Genomic DNA, 24,815 nt, shown 5'->3' on the forward strand with positions numbered 1-24,815 from the left:
TGAAAACAAAAACTCCGAAAGATCAAACAAACAACGTAAACCGTAAAAGAGATTACAAATACATTATACGTCTTATTTTAATAATTTTTCTATAATATGAATTTTATCTTAATAAAAAAACAGAAGAAATCAACTACTTAGTTTATTATTACTTAATACTTAGTAAACCAGTAATCACAGAGAAAATACTCAATTCTTTTTAAAACAGAAGTTTTTTTTAAATTTAATAAATAAGTAAAAATAATTTTTAAAACTAGGTAATAATAAAAATAAATAGTCGAACGTAAAAAAAATACCAAATGCGAGCTATAAGTAAATATACGTTAAAAAGACGTGAAGCCGTTGCCAAAACCCTACATCTCTTAGCCCCGGCCGCCGCGCACCCCCGTCTCATCGGAATCAGGTTTCTCTCCTATCAGGTTTTATTCTCCCCTGCGCTCCGCCACTTCATTTTGTAATTTTCTTTAATTTGTTAAGCTTCTTAGCTGCTGCATGTGCTCTGATTCTGTCGCAACCTTTTTATAAGTTTCCATTTTTGTGTGGATTTATCATTGACGCCATTGATGGTGGTGTTTAAGATAATTGGTGGAGATGAAAGAGCGATTGTGAGGTAATATCATATTCTCCTGACAGGGAGGGGGAGCAATGGAGTCGAAGGAGTTGACGCAGAAAGAGCTTGACAATAAAAAGAAGAAAGAAGAAAAGGTGCGGGCAGCAATCTTCTTAATTTAGTCAATAGTTTCTGTCTTCTTTTGCTAGTGAATTATGGGGATTCTAGTTGGCGTAATCGAGTATCACTCACTTGGGTTGCTGAAATTGAAGATGTAAAATTTGTATATGGATTTCAGTATTTTTCATCAGGGTGGCAGAGATCAAAGGTGTAAACTTTGTGTTTGATCTTGAGTCTGCTTTTGTCTGGTAACTACGATTTTCTGCATTGCCACCTATTTGACTCGAGTTTTTCCTCATATGAAACTGGTTTTAATTGGCATAGTTTGTTTGCACACTCATTTATGGACACACCCACCCACCCACACATGCTGACCTAAAAAAATTCTCACATACTTCTGATACGTATATCTGCATTAAAGTTGCAAACTTTTGATTAGATGAGGCATTGCATGTTCTGTTTTGATGTGATCACGTGACTGGAGGCCATTTCAGTCATAGATGGCGTGTGTATCCACTATCCCTGCTTGATTTTTCTCGAATTCTAGAACTTGCGTCTCCTTGTATTTACTTATTGGGTTCACATCTTTGATGGGTTCTCTATTTAGGCTAGAGAGAAGGATTCGAAAAAACTCAAGGCAGCACAAAAAGCAGAGGCAGCCAAACTTCAGGTATACTACAACACATTTTCCTGTATTTGTGGTTATCCTTGAGCTTGAGAATGATTCCACCCTTGAGATTAGGGATGATGCCAAGTTAAAAAATGATGCTATCCTCATCCCGTTTATCTGAAAATCAAGGCACAACAAGCAGCTAATGATCCTAAGCCCGGGAAGAAAAAAATTTCGAGAAGGGAAGTGGAGGAGGAAAACCCCGAGGAGTACAAGGACCCAGAAACAGCTTTGGGTGAGAAGAAAAAATTATCTCGTCAAATGGCAAAAACTTACAATCCCAATGTGGTGGAGAGCACGTATGTCAGAATTGAAAATTTTCTTTTACAAATGATAATGCTCTATATGTTTTCTCTTTCTAACCCTTCTGCATTACGGGTCTAATCTAGGTGGTATGAATGGTGGGAGAAGTCTAAATTTTTTGAGGCAGATGCGAAGAGCTCCAAAAAGCCTTTTGTCATTGTGAGTTTCTTGGGTTGTGCATAATGTTTGTTGTTAGGTAACACCTGGAAGACAATAAAATGTAAACTGCTTGTACCTTGTTTATGTTCAATGTAGGTAACACATACGTGGATTCTTCTAACTGAACACATTCATGTACCACTTAAATTAAGAATTCTGAAAGTTAGGTAATAATTGCATATGGACCATACAAACTTCTGCGTGATATAGAATTACCAACGACCAATTTCATAATAAATCACGTATGTTTTTTACAACCTTTTTTATTGACATCATTCTAAGAGTTTTTCAATACAACGAAATCTAGTGAGTTCTTGAAATTGCTGATGTCTACTGTCTCCACGTGCTGATATACAGTGAAATATGTTTCTTACAATTATCATAGGAGAGATGTTAGAAAATCCAAATTGCGACAGGTATCTAAACATTTGTTAATATTCCTTTCACCTTCTGAGTGCACAGGTTCTGCCTCCGCCTAATGTTACTGGGGCCCTACATATTGGTCATGCTCTTACTGCAGCAATCCAGGTCTTCTAGCAGGATGTGTTTTTCTCTAAGCTAGAGTTTATACTGAACTATACTTTTATCCTTTATTTTTTGACAAATACATTGTCTCCAGGATACAATTATTCGCTGGAGACGGATGTCTGGATATAATACATTGTGGGTACCTGGTATGGACCATGCTGGAATTGCCACGCAGGTTGAGTGATTGGCTTTCTTTTGAAATTTTCTCGTGGGTATCTGCGTGGCTTCATTTATGCGATTTCGGGTGGGAGGTGATTTCTCTGGGAGGGGTTGATGTTTCTCCTTTATGCAAGGATGGACTCTGAATAATGCTCATAATCACCATGTGTTGTTTGATGTTCTGAGATGATGCACAAGGTCTTTATCTTAAGAAATCAAATTTGGTAAAACTCTGGAGGATTTTTGATATAACTGGCCTTTTCGATTATGCATTATGTGGAATTATATAATTGTAATTCTTTCTAGTCAAAGTGCTAGAATTAATTGAATTGTTTTTGAAAGATTTGGAGTTCTACGATGGTCCATGTGATGTCCATTGCTACATTGTTAGACTTGTTGACTGCCAAACAAATTGCAATTTTTTCAGGTGGTCGTGGAGAAGAAAATTATGAGGGAAATGAAAATGACTAGGCATGATGTTGGCCGGGAAGCATTTGTTAATGAAGTGAGTTTGACCATTTATATCCTGTTCTTGTGTTATGGTCATTTCCCTCTTGGGCTATAATATCCCTTTATCGATGCTTGGAACTCGTGAAAACACATAGAGCTATTAATGTGTGGTATAAATTAGTTCTCTTGCCATGACTTCTGAACAATATTGAAGATACAATTGATCTGATTTAGAGCACTTGCTAGTAGGTTTGGAAATGGAAGAATGAGTATGGGGGCACCATACTCAAACAACTTCGACGTTTGGGTGCATCTTTAGATTGGTCTCGTGAGGTGATAATTTTTGTTATTGCTATCTCACATGTTTTCTTTGATCAAATATTTCAAGTTTTGTGTGAATAATTCATGAAGTTTTTTTTATATTATCTTATTTTTTTGTCATTTGGCCATGAAACCATAATAGTGTTTTACCATGGATGAGAAGAGATCAATGGCTGTGACTGAGGCTTTTGTAAGACTTTACAAGGAAGGCCTTATATATAGGTATAGTGATGCCAAGCAGTTGTTATAACATTTTTTATGTATTGGAACTATTTGTTTCGGTTTTGCTCTTGGTAGCCTTGCTTCCTGTTTGAGTATTTGTTTCAGTATGTCATTCTGAACATCACATACTTGGTCTAATTTTACACTTGCAATTGAAGTGATCTGTAGGGCCTAACTTTACACTTATAAATGAAGTAACTGTCCTGATGCCTAAAGATATGAGTCAGTGAGGTTTAAACGACTTGTTATAAGCACAAAATCATGCTATCATGTTAGTATTCTCATAGTTTTTAATCTTTTATGATTCCTCTCGGCAGAATAATCTCTTCTTTGGTATGTGCACCCCCCACTTATTAAATTCATTTCTACTTTTCAATGTTTTGAATGAACCTCAAATTTATTTGCTGGTTTACTGGAAATAGGGTGTACAGTTTCTAAGATCTGTTCTCATTTTAATTTCAGAGATCTGCGACTAGTGAACTGGGATTGCGTCTTGAGGACGGCAATATCTGATATTGAGGTAAGATACCACAGTTCTTACCGTTATTTCTTATGAATAAGAACGAGTGAATTCTAAAATTTCTGAAGTTCCTTGACATTATTAGGTAGAATATATAGAAATCAAAGAGAGAATGCCATTACGTGTTCCTGGATACCAAAAACCGGTGGAGTTTGGAGTGCTGACTTCATTTGCTTATCCTTTGGAAGGAGGCTTAGGCGAGATTGTCGTGGCAACTACAAGGGTGGAAACAATGTTGGGTGATACTGCAATTGCGATACATCCAAATGACATAAGATATAGCCATGTACATGGGAAATTTGTTGTCCATCCATTCAATGGGAGGAAACTTCCCATAGTTTGTGATGCACTACTTGTAGATATGAATTTTGGTACTGGAGCTGTTAAGGTGAGTATTGTTTTTTGAATGAGTGTAATTGATATTTCCAACTCTTCCAAAAGAAGCAATGGCTATAATAAGGCATGATTTATTTTGCAGATAACACCGGCCCATGATCCTAACGATTTTGAGGTTGGAAAGCGTCATAATCTTGAGTTTGTCAACATTTTTACTGATGATGGAAAGATAAATAGCAATGGTGGCCAAGACTTTGTTGGGATGCCACGATTTGAAGCTCGTGTGGCTCTGATAGAAGCATTGAAGGAAAAGGTACTTTATGGTTTTTTTTAGAAAAGATACTTGATGGTTTATTTGCGGTGAAATGGTTAAAGTAGACCGTTTAATGTAGTTAGCCTGAATAATGTGGCAGAATCTATTTTCAAATGGATCTCTGTATGCTTTTGTTTCGCATTAAAACACATACATACATACATACATACATATGGATTTCAACTTGTCCGTCAGAAACCATCTAATATATTCCATTTAATTTATCATACAACTTTTAGAGACAGGGTTCTGTTAAAATCTTGTACCAGGAAATTGGTGCTGTTTTCTTGTTTAAGGATCCAAGAAACTTTATGATATTAAATTCCATCAAATCATAGTTTTTTCCTTCATTTTTAGGGACTATATAGAGGTGATAAAAATAATGAGATGCGCCTTGGAGTTTGTTCGAGAAGCAATGATGTGGTGGAGCCGCTCATAAAGCCCCAGTGGTATGTCAACTGCAAAAGGCATGGCGCAACAAGGTCTTAATGCTGTCATGGATGGAACGGATCCAAAAATGGAGATCATCCCAAAACAATATGTGGCTGAATGGAAAAGGTGTGATGTAAATTGATAATTTTCAAGGATGTAAATGGCGTGAGGCGGTGGCAGGATTGTCGGTGACTGCCTACCGCCTCGGCCGCCCAGGCGGTTGATTTTTTTTATAGATAATCATATACAATCAGGCAATATAATCATAAATTGTTATATTTTTTATGTAAGATGTGTAATTAAATAATGTTTAAGCTCAAAGAAGTTTCATACAATATAATATCATCTAGATAATGTTCAAATAAATATATAAATTCAAACTAACAAGATAATAATAAAGATTCATCATTATATTAATGCTAACAAAGTAATATGATTAGTTTTACCAAAAAATAAGTTTAAATTTCAAAGTTTCAATCCATTATCCATCATTAGAACAAGTACTAGATTAAATATAACTAATCTTCCAAATCATCTACATATGCACCCAGTACATGGTGGGTTTAGTGGTTGAGACTTGAGAGTTGAGAGTGAAAACCAAAAGTTAAAAAAGAAATTGGGGTGTGCTAGGGTTTTGAGATTTAAAATTAGTTGATTTTGACTAGATTTTTAAAATTTGTTGACTACAATTTAAAAATCTTGATTGCCCGCCTGCTCACTGCCTTGACCCGCCTCCCCAACGCCGTATAGCTTGGGCCGCCTAAAACACCTGCCTCATGCGTAGGCGGTGCGGTCGAGGGCCCGCCTACCGCCTGCATCCTCGACCGCCATTTAGAACACTGATAATTTTGTTTTAGGATTTTACAGGATATGATTTGGAAGAAAAATAAGATTTATCCAGGTTTTTACGTGATATGGTTTGGAAGAAAAATGAGATATATTTTTATTTGTTGTTTTTCTTTTGTTGGTTGACCCGAATGGGGGTTCCACTTAAATTGATCTGATTCTGGTGAGAGTTTGTTGATAATATGATGTCATCGGGTCAAATGTCATTTTGTGAATTCGTTATCAACTAATGGGTTCTGGACATTGCAGATGGCTTGAAAATATTCGTGATTGGTGCATTTCAAGGCAACTGTGGTGGGGTCATCGTGTTCCGGCATGGTATGCAATGTTGGATGATGACGAATTGAAGGAACTTGGTGCATACAATGACCATTGGGTGGTTGCTAGGAATGAGGAAGAGGCTTATGAGGAGGCTAGCAAAATATATACTGGAAAGCAATTCCAGCTGTTCCATGATCCAGATGTTTTAGATACTTGGTTTTCTTCTGGTCTTTTTCCGTTATCTGTGTTGGGTTGGCCAGATGATACTGATGATCTAAAAGCATTCTATCCAACATCTGTCCTGGAAACCGGTCATGACATCCTCTTTTTCTGGGTTGCTCGTATGGTGATGTTGGGAATGAAGCTTGGAGGTGATGTGCCCTTTGGAAAGGTGACCAAGCATTCTAGTACATTTTCTGCAAAATGCACAAGGCATTCAAGTTTAAAATTTTGTTACTTGCTGATTCTCTGTTTGCCTCCTTTTTGTTTGTTGATGTCAACTTAGACTTGAAGTCTTTTTTTCTTTAACTCGTCTCTATACTCTAGATGATGCTTGTTTTTGGAATTTTTATTTCACAAGCCGTGCTTGTGTTTTAAAAGGCTGTTAAAGAAAGTTTTTATGAGTTACGGAATGTTCCTCCTGAAACTGGCTTCATTTTACCGGCCTCCTTTTGACCTAATGCAGCTAATAGAGATTTGCATGCAAGCAATTAGGATCGACAGCTACTTATAGTTCTTTACTTTAGTAATGGAATTTGCAAATGAAGATTCATTCTTAACTATGGGCAGGTTTACTTGCATCCTATGATCAGGGATGCACATGGACGCAAAATGTCAAAGTCGTTAGGAAATGTCATTGATCCTCTAGAAGTGATTAATGGGGTAGCCCTGAAAGATCTTCACAAAAGACTGGAGGAGGGTAATTTGGATCCTAATGAATTGAAAACTGCTAAAGAAGGGCAAGCTAAGGACTTCCCTAATGGAATTCCTGAATGTGGTACAGATGCTCTGCGATTTGCCCTTGTGTCATATACAGCTCAGGTCAATATTTATTTTCTGTTTTATTTCCAGAAATTTCAGCAAGTTTCTTTTTCGCTTCAGAGGTTAATTTTGTATTTTTCTCAGTCGGACAAAATAAATCTGGACATTCAAAGGGTGGTTGGATACCGACAATGGTGTAACAAGCTCTGGAATGCTATAAGGTTTGCCATGAGTAAACTTGGAGATGATTACATTCCTACAGCCAAGATTGTTCCTGCTGCCATGCCTTTCAGCTGCAAGTGGATACTATCTGTGCTTAACAAAGCCATATCAAAAACTGTTGTCTCTCTAGATTCCTATGAATTTTCTGATGCCGCAACAGCTGTATATTCATGGTGGCTATCTCAATTGTGCGATGTTTTTATTGAAGTAATTAAGCCATATTTTACTGATAATGATCCGGCATATGCGTCTGCAAGAAGATTTGCTCAGGATACCTTGTGGTTGTGTTTGGATAATGGTTTACGGTTACTTCATCCTTTCATGCCCTTCATCACTGAAGAATTGTGGCAGCGCCTTCCTTCTAAGAAAGATTTTACAAGGAAAGAATCAATTATGATATGTGAATATCCATCACTTGTGGAGGTAAATCTATACAAATTTTATAGTGTATAGCTAGAAACTGTGAGTAGCCTTCATTTATATTTCAACCTAAAGGCATTGTGTATTTACAGTAGCTATATCTACTTATTTGTTGCAAGAACTTTGATGGCAGTTCTATGGAGCTTCCATAATCTGCTGCTGTTGATTTAGTGTTTGTACTCTGCTGTTATTCCTGTTTTATACATTGTAATAATACTAATGTTTTGTGGTCTTCATGCTGGATGTTTTTTTTTTTTGCATGTGGAAATGATTTATGGTTCTAAGGCGAGATGATTGTTTCGTTGCTCATAATCAGTCTTCATCAATTCCAATTTTTCTGTCTGTAGTGTTGGACCAATGAAGATGTGGAGTTGGAGATGGATGTAGTCGAATCTCTAGTGAAATCACTTAGGGCCCTTCGGTCACAGCTGCCACCTAATGAGAGGCATGAAAGGTAAAGAAAAAATTATTTGCCGCCATCTCGTGAAGAGAACAGACTATTACTATTTAATGCTTATTGGTCTTAAGGATAAGATGACAGAAATGAAACATGGTCATATTTTGTATTTTCACTTTTCGGTGGGTTATGTTTGTTTTTGGGCCAGTTTACTGGTAGAATTATGAATAAGATGGATTATTTCCTTCTGTGACAATTATGAAAAATGCCACTATTTACCAGGACGAGCAGCTTTTATTCGTTGTCGAACAAACGATGCATGTGAAACCATCAAGAACCATGAACTGGTGATTGCAACTCTTGCCACATTATCGTCTCTGGATGTATGTTACATGGTTATTTTATGTCTACTTCATTTGATTTTTCCACTATGCACGTTCAAATTATTTCCTCTTCTACCCGTCCTAACAGTTATCTCTGAATTTTAAAATCATTCTTAGGTTATAAGTGAGAGTGATGCTGCTCCAGTGGGTTGTATACTCGAAGTGGTCAATGAAAATTTTTCAGTTCACCTCAAGTTGCGAGGGAGCATTAATGTGGAGGCTGAACGCGACAAGATCAAGAAGAAGATGGAGGATATACAAACGTAAAAGATATCTCAAACTCATCTTCTTACTATTATTTTTGTGTACTGTGAATGCATAATAGGATGAATATCTTTATTATGTTCAAAAGTCAAATCCAGTCATAACCAGTTGGAGTGGGTTAACTGAAACCTCACATCTTCGTTATTCTCAGGTCCTATTCCAATCAAGTTGGGTTCAGTGATGTCTAATATCAGTTTGTGCAGAAACTGATCCCAAATCTGTTTGATTCGGTTACATGATGTCGCATATCTTTTGTTCTCAAGCCTAAGCACAGATGATTGCATGAACTTCTGATCTGTATTGTACCCAAATTGAGTTTAAAACTAATTTAGATTGACTATGAAATTTATTGTTTCTGTTGTGCTGTGTTAGAATTTTTAGTCCCAGTTATTCCTATGTTTCTTGAGCCATGTTTAGGACGAGGGATTAAAGTTTTCATCTCTCTTCCTTGTTGATCGTGAATTTCTTTTGCAGCCAATGTGATGGCTTGAAGAAGAAAACAAGTGCTCCTGGATACCAAGAAAAGGTCCCAGCCAATATTCGTCTGAACAATGAGGCTAAACTGGCAACATTATTGCAAGAGCTGTTGTCCTTAAAGGAAGCTAGTGAGCATCTAGAACGAGAAAATGCAGCAGCAGCTCATTAATCCTGAAAAAGAACCTTCATTTTTGAGGTTTTTAGGCAGTTTTTGCTTCTAAATTCCCTTTAATTTTATTTAGCTCGTGTTTCATCTCTTGTTTGATGTTTATAGATAAATTAAATGGGATTAAAACAAGTTTGATTCAAAGACAATAATCATTCGGAAACATAGAGATTGAAACATCAATTTGCAAAAAAGTTAAAACATGGCTTCGAGCCTTAAATTTGCTGCTACAATATTTATGATTTTTTTTTTCATGTTAGATAAGCAATGTCAATACTCAAGTATTAAGTTTTGGTATTTCTAATGCATGTATGTTCAAGTATAATGTTTTGGTATTTCCAGTGCATATTATTATTTTGTTTCTGTAATATGTCTCCCTTGTAATCGTTTCAACTAATATATTGAAATTATGTTTAGGGAATACACAAATACTCGAAAGGATTTCTTGGCATTGCTCTTGTTTCCTTTCTCCTTCAAATCGGGTCAAGTTATTTTCCTAAGACACTTGTTTCATTTGCCATCCTGATAAGGTTTCAGCACAACTTGATGATCTGTGGTGCTGTCCTTGGATGACTCAATGTAGTTTGTGAGGTGGCAAATCTTGGGTTTTTAAGAAGAATATCTGCAGGTTTTTAATTTATTTGTATGTGATTGTCCCACTAAATCAGCTCCTGGTTCTCCCATGGTATTAAGTACTCTAGCGTAATGGGATGATCATGGACGAAGGAAAAAAGGAGCGGAATGATCACGAGAACGAACTGTATGATACCACAAATTACGACCTCGCAGTAGATTACATCGGAGCATTGGTCCGGGATCAAAATGGGTTAACAGTTTCGAGTCACCTCGAAATTCGAGAAATTACACTTCATTATTCTTTTGGATAAAACATACCCGATAATCAAGACATGATCCAACGATGCAACCAGAAGTCCACCCTGTCTCGATCTCGTGCAACTAAACTAATTAATCAAATCGACAGTAATTTCCAATTGTCTTCCTTTCTGGGTAATTTAGTTTTTGGGTCATTTTCCATTTGATGGTAAGGTCCTCTTAAACAGCACACACTAAATCCACCGAGTTGTCGCGAATTAACAAAACAGCTTGCTCTTAATGGGATTTCCATGTCTTTTTCGTTTTTTTTTGATAAAATAGTCTCCTATAAAATTTCAATTTTAATATATTTTATAAACATTTTTTTAATTATTTATAATATCAATCCATTTTAACAAAAGCTGTCGGTTGAGTTGAGCTGCATCGTCTATTATGTTAGGTTTGGAAAAGAAATGCAACCAAAGACTTGCAGGGTACTCAAATGGGAAAAAAAACTGAAATTAGACCATTAATTTTAATTATTTAATCGAATGTCAAATCAAATAATTATTAAACCATTTTTAGGTCAGAGATGTTTGCGGAGGAATTTATAATGTCTCACTAGATTTATGCACACCTAGCAGGAATGGTATTGTTTACCTAACTTTAATGCTCTCTCGTATGTAATACCGACAGCTCCAGGCCAAGTCATGACCATGTTACTTCATAAAGTATATTATTTTTGCTAATTTCATGATGATGATGATTTTGCATTTCTAGAGATTATTCAGGATTTAAAATGTGGCATGTGATTTTGTGAAACGATTTCTGATGTAGATATCGTATTTGGATCATATATAAAAACAAATGTATTTTTTATGAAAGAAATATTACTTATTATCGTAAATATGGGCACAATTGAAGAAATGTGTTGAAAAAGGGCATATGACATAGCCTTATAAAGGCGAGGTTCAAACGACGAAAGGCTTACGGTGGATACCATAGGCACCCAGAGACGAGGAAGGACGTAGTAATCGACGAAATGCTTCGGGGAAGTTGAAAATAATCATAGATCTGGAGATTCCCGAATAGGGCACCCTTTCGAACTGCTGCTGAATCCATGGGCAGGCAAGAGAGATACTATAGAAGAATTAATGTATATATTTTTTGCAAAATGAATTTTGTGTGAAATGAATAGTGCAACGACACACTTTTGTTATTGCACTGTTCACAAAGGCATTTTATTGCCCCTTTTTTATTTTTATATTATTAATTTTGTTTTTTTTCTTTGTTTTTTTTAATATTAAGATTTATTACATAATAAAGAATATTTTTTTTGGGTGCAAAATTTTGTGTTGGAAATGTACTTCGACATTCATCACATTATATAAAAATAGATCAATCGCACAAAAATAGTGTGAATTTGTGGGGATGGTCTAATATTATTTTCCTAAATTTTAATTGCCTAATATAAAATAAAGGGTCCGGTCCGGCTCCCCATACGATGACTGGATGGATATCTTGTCCCTTGACTTGTATAATCTACTTTTCAGACCCCTTTTCAACTTGGGCACTGCATAAAATTTTGCCATTATTGGGCGATGATCACTCATGTACTCTCCTTGTCTAAATTTAATCACAGACCACGTAACAAGGACAGGGAAATTTAATTAAATTTTATGTGTAAACTGGCGACCTTGCAATTTTTTTATGCATAAATTAAAATTCTCTATAATATCAATAAATTTTTTTTGGGTATAAAAAATCGTTTGTCATTATAGCTATGATGCATAAGAATGTTCAAACAGAAGAAAAAAATTGTGTTAGAATTGATGTATTTAAAATGAAGATATTTCAAATTCACCGTTTACATTACTTGCATTTATTTGGATAACTATATATTTTTGGATTTCAAATTCCTTGACCACCATGTAACGCCCCATATTTGACGATTGTCCTCATTGTACCAAGACGGGTCTTTCCAGCGTGCTTATGTCATCATTCAAACACACCATAGGAAACTTCCCATGGGTCACTGACCGACGATTTCGGTTGGGAATAAATCTAGCAAGCGGACTAGGTCAAGTAATAGTATTTGGAGATGAGTCCAGGTATCGTACCCACAGAGATCGATGTTTAATTACTAGAATATGTATTATTTTTCCTAATTTAGGCTAAATAAAGTTCAAATCATGGGAAAGATAGATTAATCAAAACTAAATTAAACAATTTAAATAAATTAACTAAAGCAAAAAAAATCCAAATTATTAAACTAGACGAAAATTCAAATTATTTAAAAACGACTAAGGCGCACAACGGTACCGAAACAATTTATAATCTACGTGTCAAATTCATATTCAATAAATTAATTATTTAATTCACGACGGAATTCCCAAAATTATTTATTAAATGATTCCTCGAATTAATAAACCTAATTAAATCTACCAGTCCAATTATTCCTAATTGAATTTAATTAGATTCAACCGCATTATATCGCTGTGAAATTCAGTTTTTCAACCTAAAGTCGCACACTGAAATCGAATACTATTTCTAGTCAATTTAACCATGTGTTGATTAATGTGTGAAGCAAATATTAATCTATCGCCTTCCGGTTTTAGATTAACCAACAAATATTCAATTTAATTGGCCAGATTAAAAGAACACGTGATAAACGACATCAATCAATGAATAAAATAAATAATCTAATTGAATTAAACTCAAAACATCAAAAATAATATGTCTCGGCCCTATCATGACCTTAGTCTATAAAAATCTACTCCATAAACTTAAAATAAAATTCAAAAGCAGTTTTAAAGTCAATGGAGAAAACATAGTTAAGAAGGAATGAAAGAGATTCTCTGTAATTTGTAGCATGTGTGAGGAATTCCACCTGCTTCTGCTCTTCTTCCGCGCTGGTGCTACTTCACAGTAGCTTTTTGTTCTGATCTTCCTCTCCTTCCTTCCATCTTCAGTGCTTCTGCTCTCCTTCTTTCTTCTGTACGCTTCTGCCCTTTTATTCTTCTTAATGGGCCTCCTCCTTCCTTTCCTTTTTAAGCCTATCTCTGTAAAAGAAAGTGTAGATAAGATATTTATACAGATTTACATAGATTTTTCCAAGATTTCAATATCATCAAGGAACTAGAATATAAGAGTATTTAATTTCCTTTCTTCTGATATTTTGTTCCCTTTGAAATCTAGTAAATTTATATAATCTCTCAATTTAAACACTTTTCACATTTTATTCAAATCTACAATTATTATTCAATTAAGCACATAATTAGGGATAAAAATATTAGATAATGGCAAATATTATTAAATCAAATCCCTAAAATCTTTTCAAGATTTGGCCTTATTAATCCCCTCACACTTAGCCTTTGTTCTTCCTCGAGCAAATCAGAGAATAAAAATATAATCGAGGAATATTCAATGATTCACCACAAAATTGACACAATCAACACTTTTCAACCTACTAAATTCCGTCATACTCAATCAAAAGATCACACGTCAAAAATCATAAAATTCACTTTCATTGCAACTTTAAAACTCAAGCATTCACTAGAAAAGATCAAGATAATGAGACGTGTGTAGTGTGGAAGTCAAAACTCATATTTCTCAAAGGTGTTTTAGTTCAAAGAGTGATCATATTTTCTGATTTTTTTTCATATAAAGAAACTCTCCATAAGCTTATCTTTCATATCTTCCTCCACTAAATGTTGGAAGAATATGACCCGGTCAATAGGTCTTTTTAAGCTTATAACGTTAGGTCACGGCTCACGGCTACAATAAAGGTAGGGAGATTCAAAATGAGAGAAAATAAACAATTTAATCATACAGCGCACTCCTTCATCTCTTATCTTCCTTCCCTTATGGAATTTCATCATTCATCCACCTAAATTTTTCATCTTCCTTGTACTTTCATTCATATTCCCCCATATTTTTTTCGATCTTCAACAACATTCCCTTTTATGTTTTTTCAATCACCACATCATACAACATTCAATCCTCTTTTTTTTTTTTATAATTATATATATCTTTTCATCAACTCCTTTCTCATTCTTCATGATTTTTTTTTCAAACTCCTTCAATTTTTCTTATCAATCAGCACACGAGAGTTATTGAAAATTTTAAAGCGCTAAAGAGTTTATTTCTCTCAAAATTAAGGTAGAGGAATAGTGTATGAGCTAAAATTGGGTAGTTGATGTGCGATTTTGAAGGAATACGAATGGTGGCTAATTGTATGTCTTTGACACACTCCATTCGATTTATTAGGCTCAAAAGGGAATACTAGGGATTTGAATGATGGATTGGGTATGCTCGAAAGGCTCAAACGGTCCAAAGATCGCCTAAATCATCTCTAAGTCATTCTCCTCCGTATTTTCGTCTCGAAAGATAATCAGACAAGTTCTAGATTTTTCTTTTCTTTCTCTTTTTTTTTTCATGAGCTCGCCTTTTACCAATTCACGATTAATTCATATAAATATGACCTAAAGTGCATAGATGATGTCTCAAAACATGATACAAAACTAGTTTGTGCTCAAATCCTTCGGCTACAATTACAGCTCATCTCAATCAATTCTAGGTGTGATTCAATCTCTCGAGTGATCAAAAATCTAGAAAGTCAATTAGTGTGTCATGTAATCACAAGTGCAGTTTCTCAAAGAATAACCAGAAAAAATTTCATGCTCGAGGATTAAACATTGAAGCACATGCTAAGTGTGGTGACGTGAAACAAACACAAATCAAATCTCCCCCCACACTTTAGATTTACACTGCCCTCAGTGTCATGCCATTCAAAAAGAATATAAAAGTTGGATGCAGAATAGCAAGAGAACACTTCCTTGACAGTGTTGCTTTAAATTCCATGGACTGTTACATGGGGATGGTAGAATTCCTCAGTGCTGAAAATATTTTATTTCAACAGTTTAGCTTTTTCAGAATCTAAATCATATTCCTTTATTCCACTATTCCCTACACACACCAAAATCACAGAGAATTAACCTAATAGAATGAAAAAGTAAAAAAATGAAATAAAATGAAACGAAATAAATCACTGGGTTGCCTCCCAGCAAGCGCTAAATTTCTTGTCTATAGCTAGACAACTCCCTTTATAGATTATGTTGGATCGTGCAAAGGAGTACTCGGCTCCTCTTGCTCCACAATTCCTTCATTAAAAATTTTCAGTCGATGTCCATTCACCTTAAAGGGATTTCCAGATTCCCCACGGATTTCTACAACACCAAAGGGAAAAACTTAAGTAACAGTAAAAGGCCCGGACCATTTGGAACGAAGTTTACCTGGCATGAGTTTCAAACGAGAGTTATAAAGAAGAACTTTTTGTCCAGACTCAAATTCCCTTTGCACAATCCCTGCATCATGCCACTTCTTTGTCTTTTCCTTGTAGATTTTTGCATTCTCATATGCATCAAGACGAAATTCCTTCAGCTCATTGAGTTGTAGAAGACGCTGATAACCTGTAGCTTGCACATCAAAGTTCAAAAATTTTGTAGCCCATAATGCCCTATGCTCTAGTTCAACAGGAAGGTGACAAGCTTTTCCATAGACCAAACAAAAAGGGAAAGTTCCTATATGGGTTATAAATGCTGTTCTATATGCCCATAATGCATCATCCAATTTACTAGCCCATTCTTTCCTCGAAGATCCAACGGTCTTCTCAAGAATTTTCTTAATCTCCCTATTTGACGCTTCTACATGACCACTAGTTTGAGGATGATAAGGTGTTGCCACCTTGTGCGTGACCCCATACTTAGTTAACAGAGATTCAAAATAACGATTACAAAAGTGTTTTCCCCCATCGCTAATAATGGCTCTAGGTGTGCCAAATCTTGCAAAAATATTTTTCTTTAAAAAATTGGATCACAACCTTAGAGTCATTGGTTCTACAAGCACTTGCTTCCACCCACTTGGATACGTAATCCATAGCCACCAAAATATATTTATTTCCTAAGGAATCTGGAAATGGCCCCATGAAATCAATTCCCCACACATCAAACAATTCACAGACTAAAATATTATTCAATGGCATTTCGTGTCTCCTTGAAATATTACCAACACGTTGGCATTCATTGCAATTCAAAACATAAGTGTGTGCATCCTTGAACAGTGTAGGCCAATAGAATCCAGCTTGAAGGATTTTTGTGGCCGTTTTACTTGCCCCAAAATGTCCTCCAGTTGGACCACTATGACAATGAGCAAGTATAGAACTTATCTCTTCCGTTGGAATACACCTACGAATAATGCCATCTGCACAAATTCTAAACAAAAGAGGATCTTCCCAAAGATAATATTTTAAATCGGAAAAGAACTTCTTTTTCTGCTGATATGTAAGATGAGAAGGAATAAATTTGCATGATAAATAGTTGACAAAATCAGCATACCATGGTAAATTAGAGATGACATAAAGTTTCTCGTCAGGAAATTCATCTCTAATTACATACTTACCTTCCTCGGGCTTCTCCAATCTCGATAGATGATCAGCAACTTGGTTTTCAGTCCCCTTGCGATCCACGATCTCTATGTCAAATTCTTGCAGTAGAAGGATCCATCTTATCAATCTTGGCTTGGCATCCTTCTTGTTTAAGAGATACTTCAAAGCTGAATGATCCGTGTGGACTATCACTTTACTCCCTAGGTATGGCCGAAACTTGTCCAAAGAAAAAACAACAGCCAGCAACTCCTTTTCTGTGGTGGAGTAGTTCAATTGAGCTCCTGAAAGTGTCATGCTTGCATAGTAGATTACATGCAAGCATTTGTCTCTCTTTTGCCCCAAAACAGCCCCTAAAGCAATATCACTTGCGTCACACATGAGTTCGAAAGGTAGATTCCAATCTGGTGCGACAATGATCAGCGTGGTGGTCAACTTTTGCTTTAATACCTGAAAAGCTTGTAAAAAATCCTCAGAAAAAACAAAAGGAACATCTTTCATTAGCAAATTAGTTAAAGGCTTAGTAATACTCGAGAAATCCTTGATAAATCGCCTATAAAAACCTGCATGCCCAATAAAGCTACGAATTCCTTTGACATTAGTAGGAAGGAGGAAGCTTTTCTATTATCTCTACCTTAGCTCTATCCACTTCAATACCTTTTTCAGAAATTTTGTGACCAAGGACAATTCCTTCCCTTACCATGAAGTGACATTTCTCTCAGTTAAGTACAAGATTTATTTCTTCACATCTCTTTAGCACTTTTGACAAATTAACCAAACAAGAGTCGAAAGAAGAACCAAAAACAGAAAAGTCATCCATGAAGACCTCAATATACTTTTCAACCATATCATGAAAAATTGACATCATACAACGTTGAAAAGTATCAGGAGCATTACACAAACCAAATGACATTCTTTCATAAGCAAATGTACCGTATGGACAAGTAAAAGTTGTCTTATGTTGATCTTCGGGGTCTATTGGGATTTGCATATATCTAGAATAACCATCTAAAAAACAATAGAAAGCATGACCTGCCAAACGCTCTAACATTTGATCAACAAAAGGTAAGGGGAAGTGATCTTTTCTTGTGGCATCATTCAATTTGCGATAATCAATACAAACACGCCACCTAGTCACAGTTCTAGTGGGGATTAATTCGTTATTTTCATTTTCAACAACAGTGATTCCCCCTTTCTTAGGAACAACATGCACAGGACTTACCCACTTGCTATCGGATATAGGAAAGATCATACCTGCATCAAGGAGTTTGATTACCTCCTTTTTGACGACCTCTTGCATAGCTGGATTCAATCTCCTTTGAGGTTGAGTGGTGGGAGAGTGCTCCTTCTCCATTAAAATTTTGTGCATGCACATGGATGGATTTATTCCCTTGATGTCAGCTATGCTCCATCCAATGGCATATATGTGATCCTTCAGCACTCTCAAGAGCTTATCTTCCTCATCACCTGTCAAAGAAGAAGAAACAATTATTTGCAGTTTTTGTTCTTCCTTCAAAAATAAATATTTTAAATGAGGAGGAAGTGGTTTGAGTTCGAGGAATGGGGGTTCTTCTATGGAAGGTTTAAGTGATTTTGGAATATGTCCAAGCTCCCCAATCTTCGAATTCACCGATCTTGGCAAAGGCTTTGATCCCTCCAAGTAGTTCATACATTCCTCCACTTCTTCTCTGCTGGATTCCGTGGACTTTGGGCTAACCAAAAGCTTTTTCAGTGGGTCTTCAATAAAAGTATCTTGCACACTACACTCAACAATATCATCAATAGCATCTATTCTATAACAATCAGAAGATCCAGGATATTTCATACTATGAAAAACATTAAAAGTTACCTTCTCATCATTCAACCTCAAAACTAACTCACCTTTTTGCACATCTATGAGAGCTCTTCCAGTAGCTAAGAAAAGACGACCTAAAATTAGGGGGATCTCACGATCCTCCTCCATGTCTAGCACAACAAAGTCAACTGGAAATATAAATTTATCAACCTTAACCAAAACATCCTCTATTACCCCTCTAGGATATTTAATAGATCTACCAGCAAGTTGAAGGGAAATAGTGGTTGGTTTAACTTCTCCAATCCCCAATTTTTCAAAACAAGAATAAGGCATAAGATTTATGCTAGCACCAAGATCACACAATGCCTTGTTAAAATTAGAATTTCCTATATTGCAAGGAATGGAGAAACTACCTGGATCCTTAAGCTTTGGAGGTAATTTATTTTGCAAAATAGCTGAACATTCCTCAGAAAGCTTAACAGTTTCAAAATCAACAAGTTTCCTCTTTTTAGTCAAAATATCTTTCAAGAATTTAGCATAAGAAGGCATTTGAGCCAAAGCCTCTACAAAAGGAATATTTATGTGCAATTTCTTAAAAACTTCAAGAAATTTTGAAAATTGTTGATCCAATTGTAGTTGCCTTGCTCTTTGAGGAAAAAGAAGTGTATTAATATCAATATTATCATTAGAATCAAATTTCTTACCTTTCTTACCTGTCTTCCGTGTAGTCTGAGTGTTCTGTTCCTTAGCATCTTCCATTTTTGGTTTCATTCCTCCATCATTCTTTGCCTCCATATCTGTAGAATTCTGCCTCTTTGGTTCCTCTTCCTCGGCCTTGATCACTGTACTCACTGCATTCACTCCTTTCGGATTTTTCTTAGTATCACTTGGTAGTGTTCCAAGGGGTCGATTTGCTAATTGATTGGCTATTTGACCCATTTGAGCATCCAACCTTCGTAAGATAGCATCATGATTCTACAGTCTCGTCTCCATTCCCACAATATGTTTCATCATAAAATCCTCATAAATTGGTCGTTGATCTTCTTGTTTGAATCCTGGAGGTGCTGCAGGTACCAATAATCCTTGTTGTCTCACTTGTTGAGGAATGGGCAGTGGAGGAATATGTGTTGGATTAAGGGAATTCTCCGTATTCTTCCAAGAGAAATTAGGGTGATGCTTCCATCCTGGATTGTATGTGGAACTGTATGGATTTGATTGTTGTCTCCATTGATTCCCCACAAAATTCACTGCTTCTTCATCAAAAATGGGTTGTTCCTCGATGACTATTCATTGGACCTGATTTGCTTGATTTGATTTCAGCTGGGAGAATTGATGGGCCAACCCATCAATCTTAGCAGTAAGTGCATTCAACACATCCATTTCAAGAACTCTAGCCTTCTTTTCTCGTTTAATATATGTCCAACCCGCACTATTTTCAGCCATATTTGAAATTATTTCAAGTGCAACTCGTGGAGTCTTCCTGTATAAGCTACCATTGGCTGCCGCATCTAGCATGGAACGCACAGAAGGATCTACTCCGTTATAGAAAATCTGAACTTGTTCAGATGAAGAGAAACCATGTTGAGGACACCTCCTCAACATCTTTCTAAATCTTCCCCAAGCTGTATGTAATGTCTCCCCATCCTTCTGGCGAAAAGATGAAATATCCATACGCAGTTGTGCTAGCTTAGTGGGTGAAAAATATTGATTCATGTACATTTCCACCAAACCATTCCATGTAGTAATAGAGCCAGCTGGTAGATCTCTAAGCCATTCTGCTGCTTCACCATGCAAAGAGAAAGGGAATAGACTCAATCTTATGGCATCCGTGCTCACTCCATTGAACTTGATTGTGTCACAGATAGATAGAAATCCCTCCAGATGTGCATTAGGATCCTCGGTCTGCGATCCTCCAAATCTTACTTGATATTGTATCATTTTAATGATGGATGGCTTCAACTCAAAATTATTTGCTTCCACAGTAGGGCGAGTGATGCTAGAACCATAACCTCCAGTAGTTTGTCTAGTAAGATCATAGACAGTGCGATCATCTTCCTCGTTGTCCATTACTTCCATCCCTGTTGTTTCAACTTTCTCCTCTTGTTTTAATTGTTCTTCCACGTCAAAGTCTGAGGATTTTTCCCTTTGTGCTCTACGTCTCCGTCGAAAAGTATTCTCAATCTCTGGATCAAATGGCTCTAATTCTGTGTCTCCTCTAGCACGGCTCATGCACAGCTAGATAAATCCTGAAGATAAGAAGCAAACTTCAAACGTACGAATATGTGTAGAATAAAAAAAAATTAAATAAAAACCTAATCTCAAGAAAATAATAAATCCTAATATTAAACAATTCAATCCCCGGCAACGGCGCCAAAAACTTGACCGACGATTTCGGTTGGGAATAAATCTAGCAAGCGGAGTAGGTCAAGTAATAGTATTTGGAGATGAGTCCAAGTATCGTACCCACAGAGATCGATGTTTAATTACTAGAATATGAATTATTTTTCCTAATTTAGGCTAAATAAAGTTCAAATGATGGGAAAGATAGATTAATCAAAACTAAATTAAACAATTTAAATAAATTAACTAAAGCAAAAAAAATCCAAATTATTAAACTAGACGAAAATTCAAATTATTTAAAAACGACTAAGGCGCACAACGATACCAAGACAATTTATAATCTACGTGTCAAATTCATATTCAATAAATTAATTATTCAATTCACGACGGAATTCCCAAAATTATTTATTAAACGATTTCTCGAATTAATAAACCTAATTAAATCTAACAGTCCAATTATTCCTAACTGAATTTAATTAGATTCAACCGCATTATATCGCTGTGAAATTCCAGTTTTTCAACCTAAAGTCACACACTGAAATTGAGTACTATTTCTAGTCAATTTAACCATGTGTTGATTGATGTGTGAAGCAAATATTAATCTATCGTCTTCCGGTTTTAGATTAACCAACAAATATTCAATTTAATTGGCCAGATTAAAAGAACACGTGATAAACGACATCAATCAATGAATAAAATAAATAATCTAATTGAATTAAACTCAAAACATCAAAAATAATATGTCTCGGCCCTATCATGGCCTTAGTCTATAAAAATCTACTCCATAAACTTAAAATAAAATTCAAAAGCAGTTTTAAAGTCAATGGAGAAAACATAGTTAAGAAGGAATGAAAGAGATTCTCTGTAATTTGTAGCATGTGTGAGGAATTCCTCCTGCTTCTGCTCTTCTTCCGCGCTAGTGCTACTTCACAGTAGCTTTTTGTTCTGATCTTCCTCTCCTTCCTTCCGTCTTCAGTGCTTCTGCTCTCCTTCTTTCTTCTGTACGCTTCTGCCCTTTTATTCTTCTTAATGGGCCTCCTCCTTCCTTTCCTTTTTAAGCTCATCTCTGTAAAAGAAAGTGTAGATAAGATATTTATACAGATTTACATAGATTTTTCCAAGATTTCAATATCATCAAGGAATAGAATATAAGAGTATTTAATTTCCTTTCTTCTGATATTTTGTTCCCTTTGAAATCTAGTAAATTTATATTATCTCTCAATTTAAACACTTTTCACATTTTATTCAAATTTACAATTATTATTCAATTAAGCACATAATTAGGGATAAAAATATTAGATAATGGCAAATATTATTAAATCAAATCCCTAAAATCTTTTCAAGATTTGACCTTATCAGTCACCCATCCTAGAATTGCCCCAAGTCAAGCACGCTCAACTTTGGAGTTCTTATGTGATGAGTTACCGAAAAGAAGATGCACCTTCTTAATATGAGTAGTACATATCAAATCTTTAAACCCTCTTTAACTGCACAGTCTCATACCTGAACAGTTTCAGAATCTCTCTCCTTCCAGTGTAAGATTGGTTCATCTATGTTCCCTCCGCCTAGAAGTCTGCTAGGAAGCCGCTCATTGTCCGTGCAACCTCATGGCACCGGAGATCAACCCCCGCCCTCTTCGACCCCGGGCCTCACAATCTTCAAACTTTTATTTTATCGCCTTTGTGATGGATTTGACATTTTCCCATAATTGAAATAATTTCCTCAAATTTTGATCAATCGAGTCAAACACAACCTCAGAGTTTCATGTTTAAAAATAATTCGTATTTTCTTGGGAAAAAACTCGATTCATATCTAAATTCTCTAAATGTCATTTGAAATTCATTTTTTAAGCAAACGAAAGATATATCTGTTAATTGAGAGCAAAATTTATATACATACGGCCAAATTAAATATGCCGAAGAAATTTAATGGATTTGTATAGGTATTAAAAAATATAGAGATGGGCATACATGAATTGGGGTCGAACATTTAGCATTGGATACTCCTTTTGTTGATTTATTTTAAATTTTCCTATAAATAGACAGCGGCATGTGTGGCTAGTCCCAATAAGAAGGGAATTGTTTTGTACATGAAAACGTGTAAGTTGTGTTTTTAGGATTTTTTTATTGGTTTATTTATAAAAGAAAAAAAAACATACGATACCATCTTACGAGTCAATTTTGTTAAATAGATCTTTGACTTGATCGATCCATGAAAAAATATTATTTTTATATCAAAAACATGATTTTTCACTTCAAGTATGGATCGGGTCGACCTGTTTAATGGATATAAACATAAGATATATTCCACAAAAAATTATATTTATAATTTAATTAAAACGTCTCCATCTAATTCGGCGTTTCCAAAGTCCACTTGTGCTGCAACTTGGAGAAATCTTCTAATTAATTTAAAAGTTAATTCGAAATGAGGCAATCAATTGACTTGATAATGTGTAAATACAAACGATTTAAGTCGACTTGCACTCACATATTTAGGTTTATTTCATCCTATCCATGTGGACATTGTCCCCATGATAGGATGAATGATCAAGATTTACCCATGCATATGTAGAAACCACTTTTTTTTTTTGAAATTGTATGTGTGCCAAGATCTTACCTGTTGAAATGAAGTGAAGATAATGCCCACATAGGTAAAATCTCATTAACCGCATATTTGATATATGTTGACTTACGACAAGGAATGTTAGTTTTGGTTATCTTAATAAATATCATGAATTAAAATAAATTTGGAATATGAAAATTTGAAAATTTGATATTGTATATTTGTTTGTTTGTTTTTTTTGTTGTTGCAAAATTCGGTATTCTATTCGTCAAATTTCAATTCTATTATTCTCTTTTTGTTAGTTTTTTTTGTTTTAAATTTCAATTTTAATTTTTTTCCAGACCCGACATGACATTGCGCAACAGACCAGCAGAAAAGGCGTAAAACTGCCAAAAATTAAAGGATACAATGCTATAATTAAAATTTGATAATATAAAATATAAAAATCACAAAGAGGAAAACATATCGAATCAAAATTGCAATTTTCCCTTTGAATGATTTAAGGTTAAAACTTATGTGAGACGGTCTCATGAGTCGTATTTTGTGAGACGGATATTTTATTTGGGTTATCCATGAAAATCATTACTTTTTATGCTAAGAGTATTATTTTTTATTGTGAATATCGGTAGGGTTGACTCGTCTCACATATAAATATTCGTGAGACCGTCTCACAAGATACCTACTCATGATTTAAATTTGAATTTTCTCCTTCGAATAGACTCTTTGAAATTTCTAATATTGAGTGTGATATCTCATCGAATAATTGAACCGATAAAACCTAAGTTTTTTTTTTTAAAAAAAAATGATTAATCTTTCTAATTTCATTGGACATCCTTTTAAAGCATATTAATTAAGCCTCAATTATTGCCATTTCTATATATTACTTGATAAATAACACAACAAGATCAATGAGTAGCCAAATCGTCGGTATACTTCCCAATAATAGAGTGATTATTTTTTGATGATACAAATATCAAATTAATAAATATAATTAGGAGATTTACAAAATTAATTAATACGATATATAATCTAAAGAACGACACCCAATTTCTTTTTCTTGTTTTAGGGGTTCTACAAAAAATTCTACATATGGTCTAGGGACATTGAAAAGTAAAACCCTAAAAACGCTTTTTTATTGAATTACGATTTTCAACTAACGATTCTCGAGATCAATAAAAAGGTTGTAAGAAAAAAAAATATTAAGTCGTATAATCGCATCGGGAAACGCGTGGAGGAATCTATGCAAGGGATGGATGGAAGCGGTGTCGTATGTGTTTGGACAAAATTTTAGGTCTCCATCATGTGTCCCTACGTGTGCATGTGCATGCGTTCTTTGAAAAGTAAAATAACTTTTCATATTCAA

At 35.2% G+C, this 24,815-nt stretch overlaps 1 protein-coding gene across 1 annotated transcript; it reads left to right on the plus strand.

Annotated features, from left to right (window-relative positions):
• The first annotated feature begins 293 nt into the window (after nt 1-293).
• Nucleotides 294-9,742, plus strand: LOC142526495 (valine--tRNA ligase, mitochondrial 1-like). The gene is given in 22 exon segments (XM_075630943.1): nt 294-419; nt 634-705; nt 1,278-1,340; nt 1,470-1,639; nt 1,730-1,802; nt 2,265-2,330; nt 2,422-2,505; nt 2,917-2,994; nt 3,189-3,272; nt 3,403-3,482; nt 3,945-4,002; nt 4,088-4,390; nt 4,481-4,651; nt 5,009-5,125; nt 5,127-5,209; nt 6,179-6,581; nt 6,980-7,231; nt 7,316-7,816; nt 8,161-8,268; nt 8,495-8,593; nt 8,711-8,856; nt 9,332-9,742. Coding segments are annotated over 22 exon segments (3,303 nt in total). The 5' UTR covers nt 294-299; the 3' UTR covers nt 9,504-9,742.
• Nucleotides 9,743-24,815: the final 15,073 nt, after the last annotated feature.

The sequence above is a fragment of the Primulina tabacum genome, chromosome 2 (assembly GCF_025594145.1).
Source record: "Primulina tabacum isolate GXHZ01 chromosome 2, ASM2559414v2, whole genome shotgun sequence".
In the NCBI taxonomy this organism is placed as follows: Eukaryota; Viridiplantae; Streptophyta; class Magnoliopsida; order Lamiales; family Gesneriaceae; genus Primulina; species Primulina tabacum.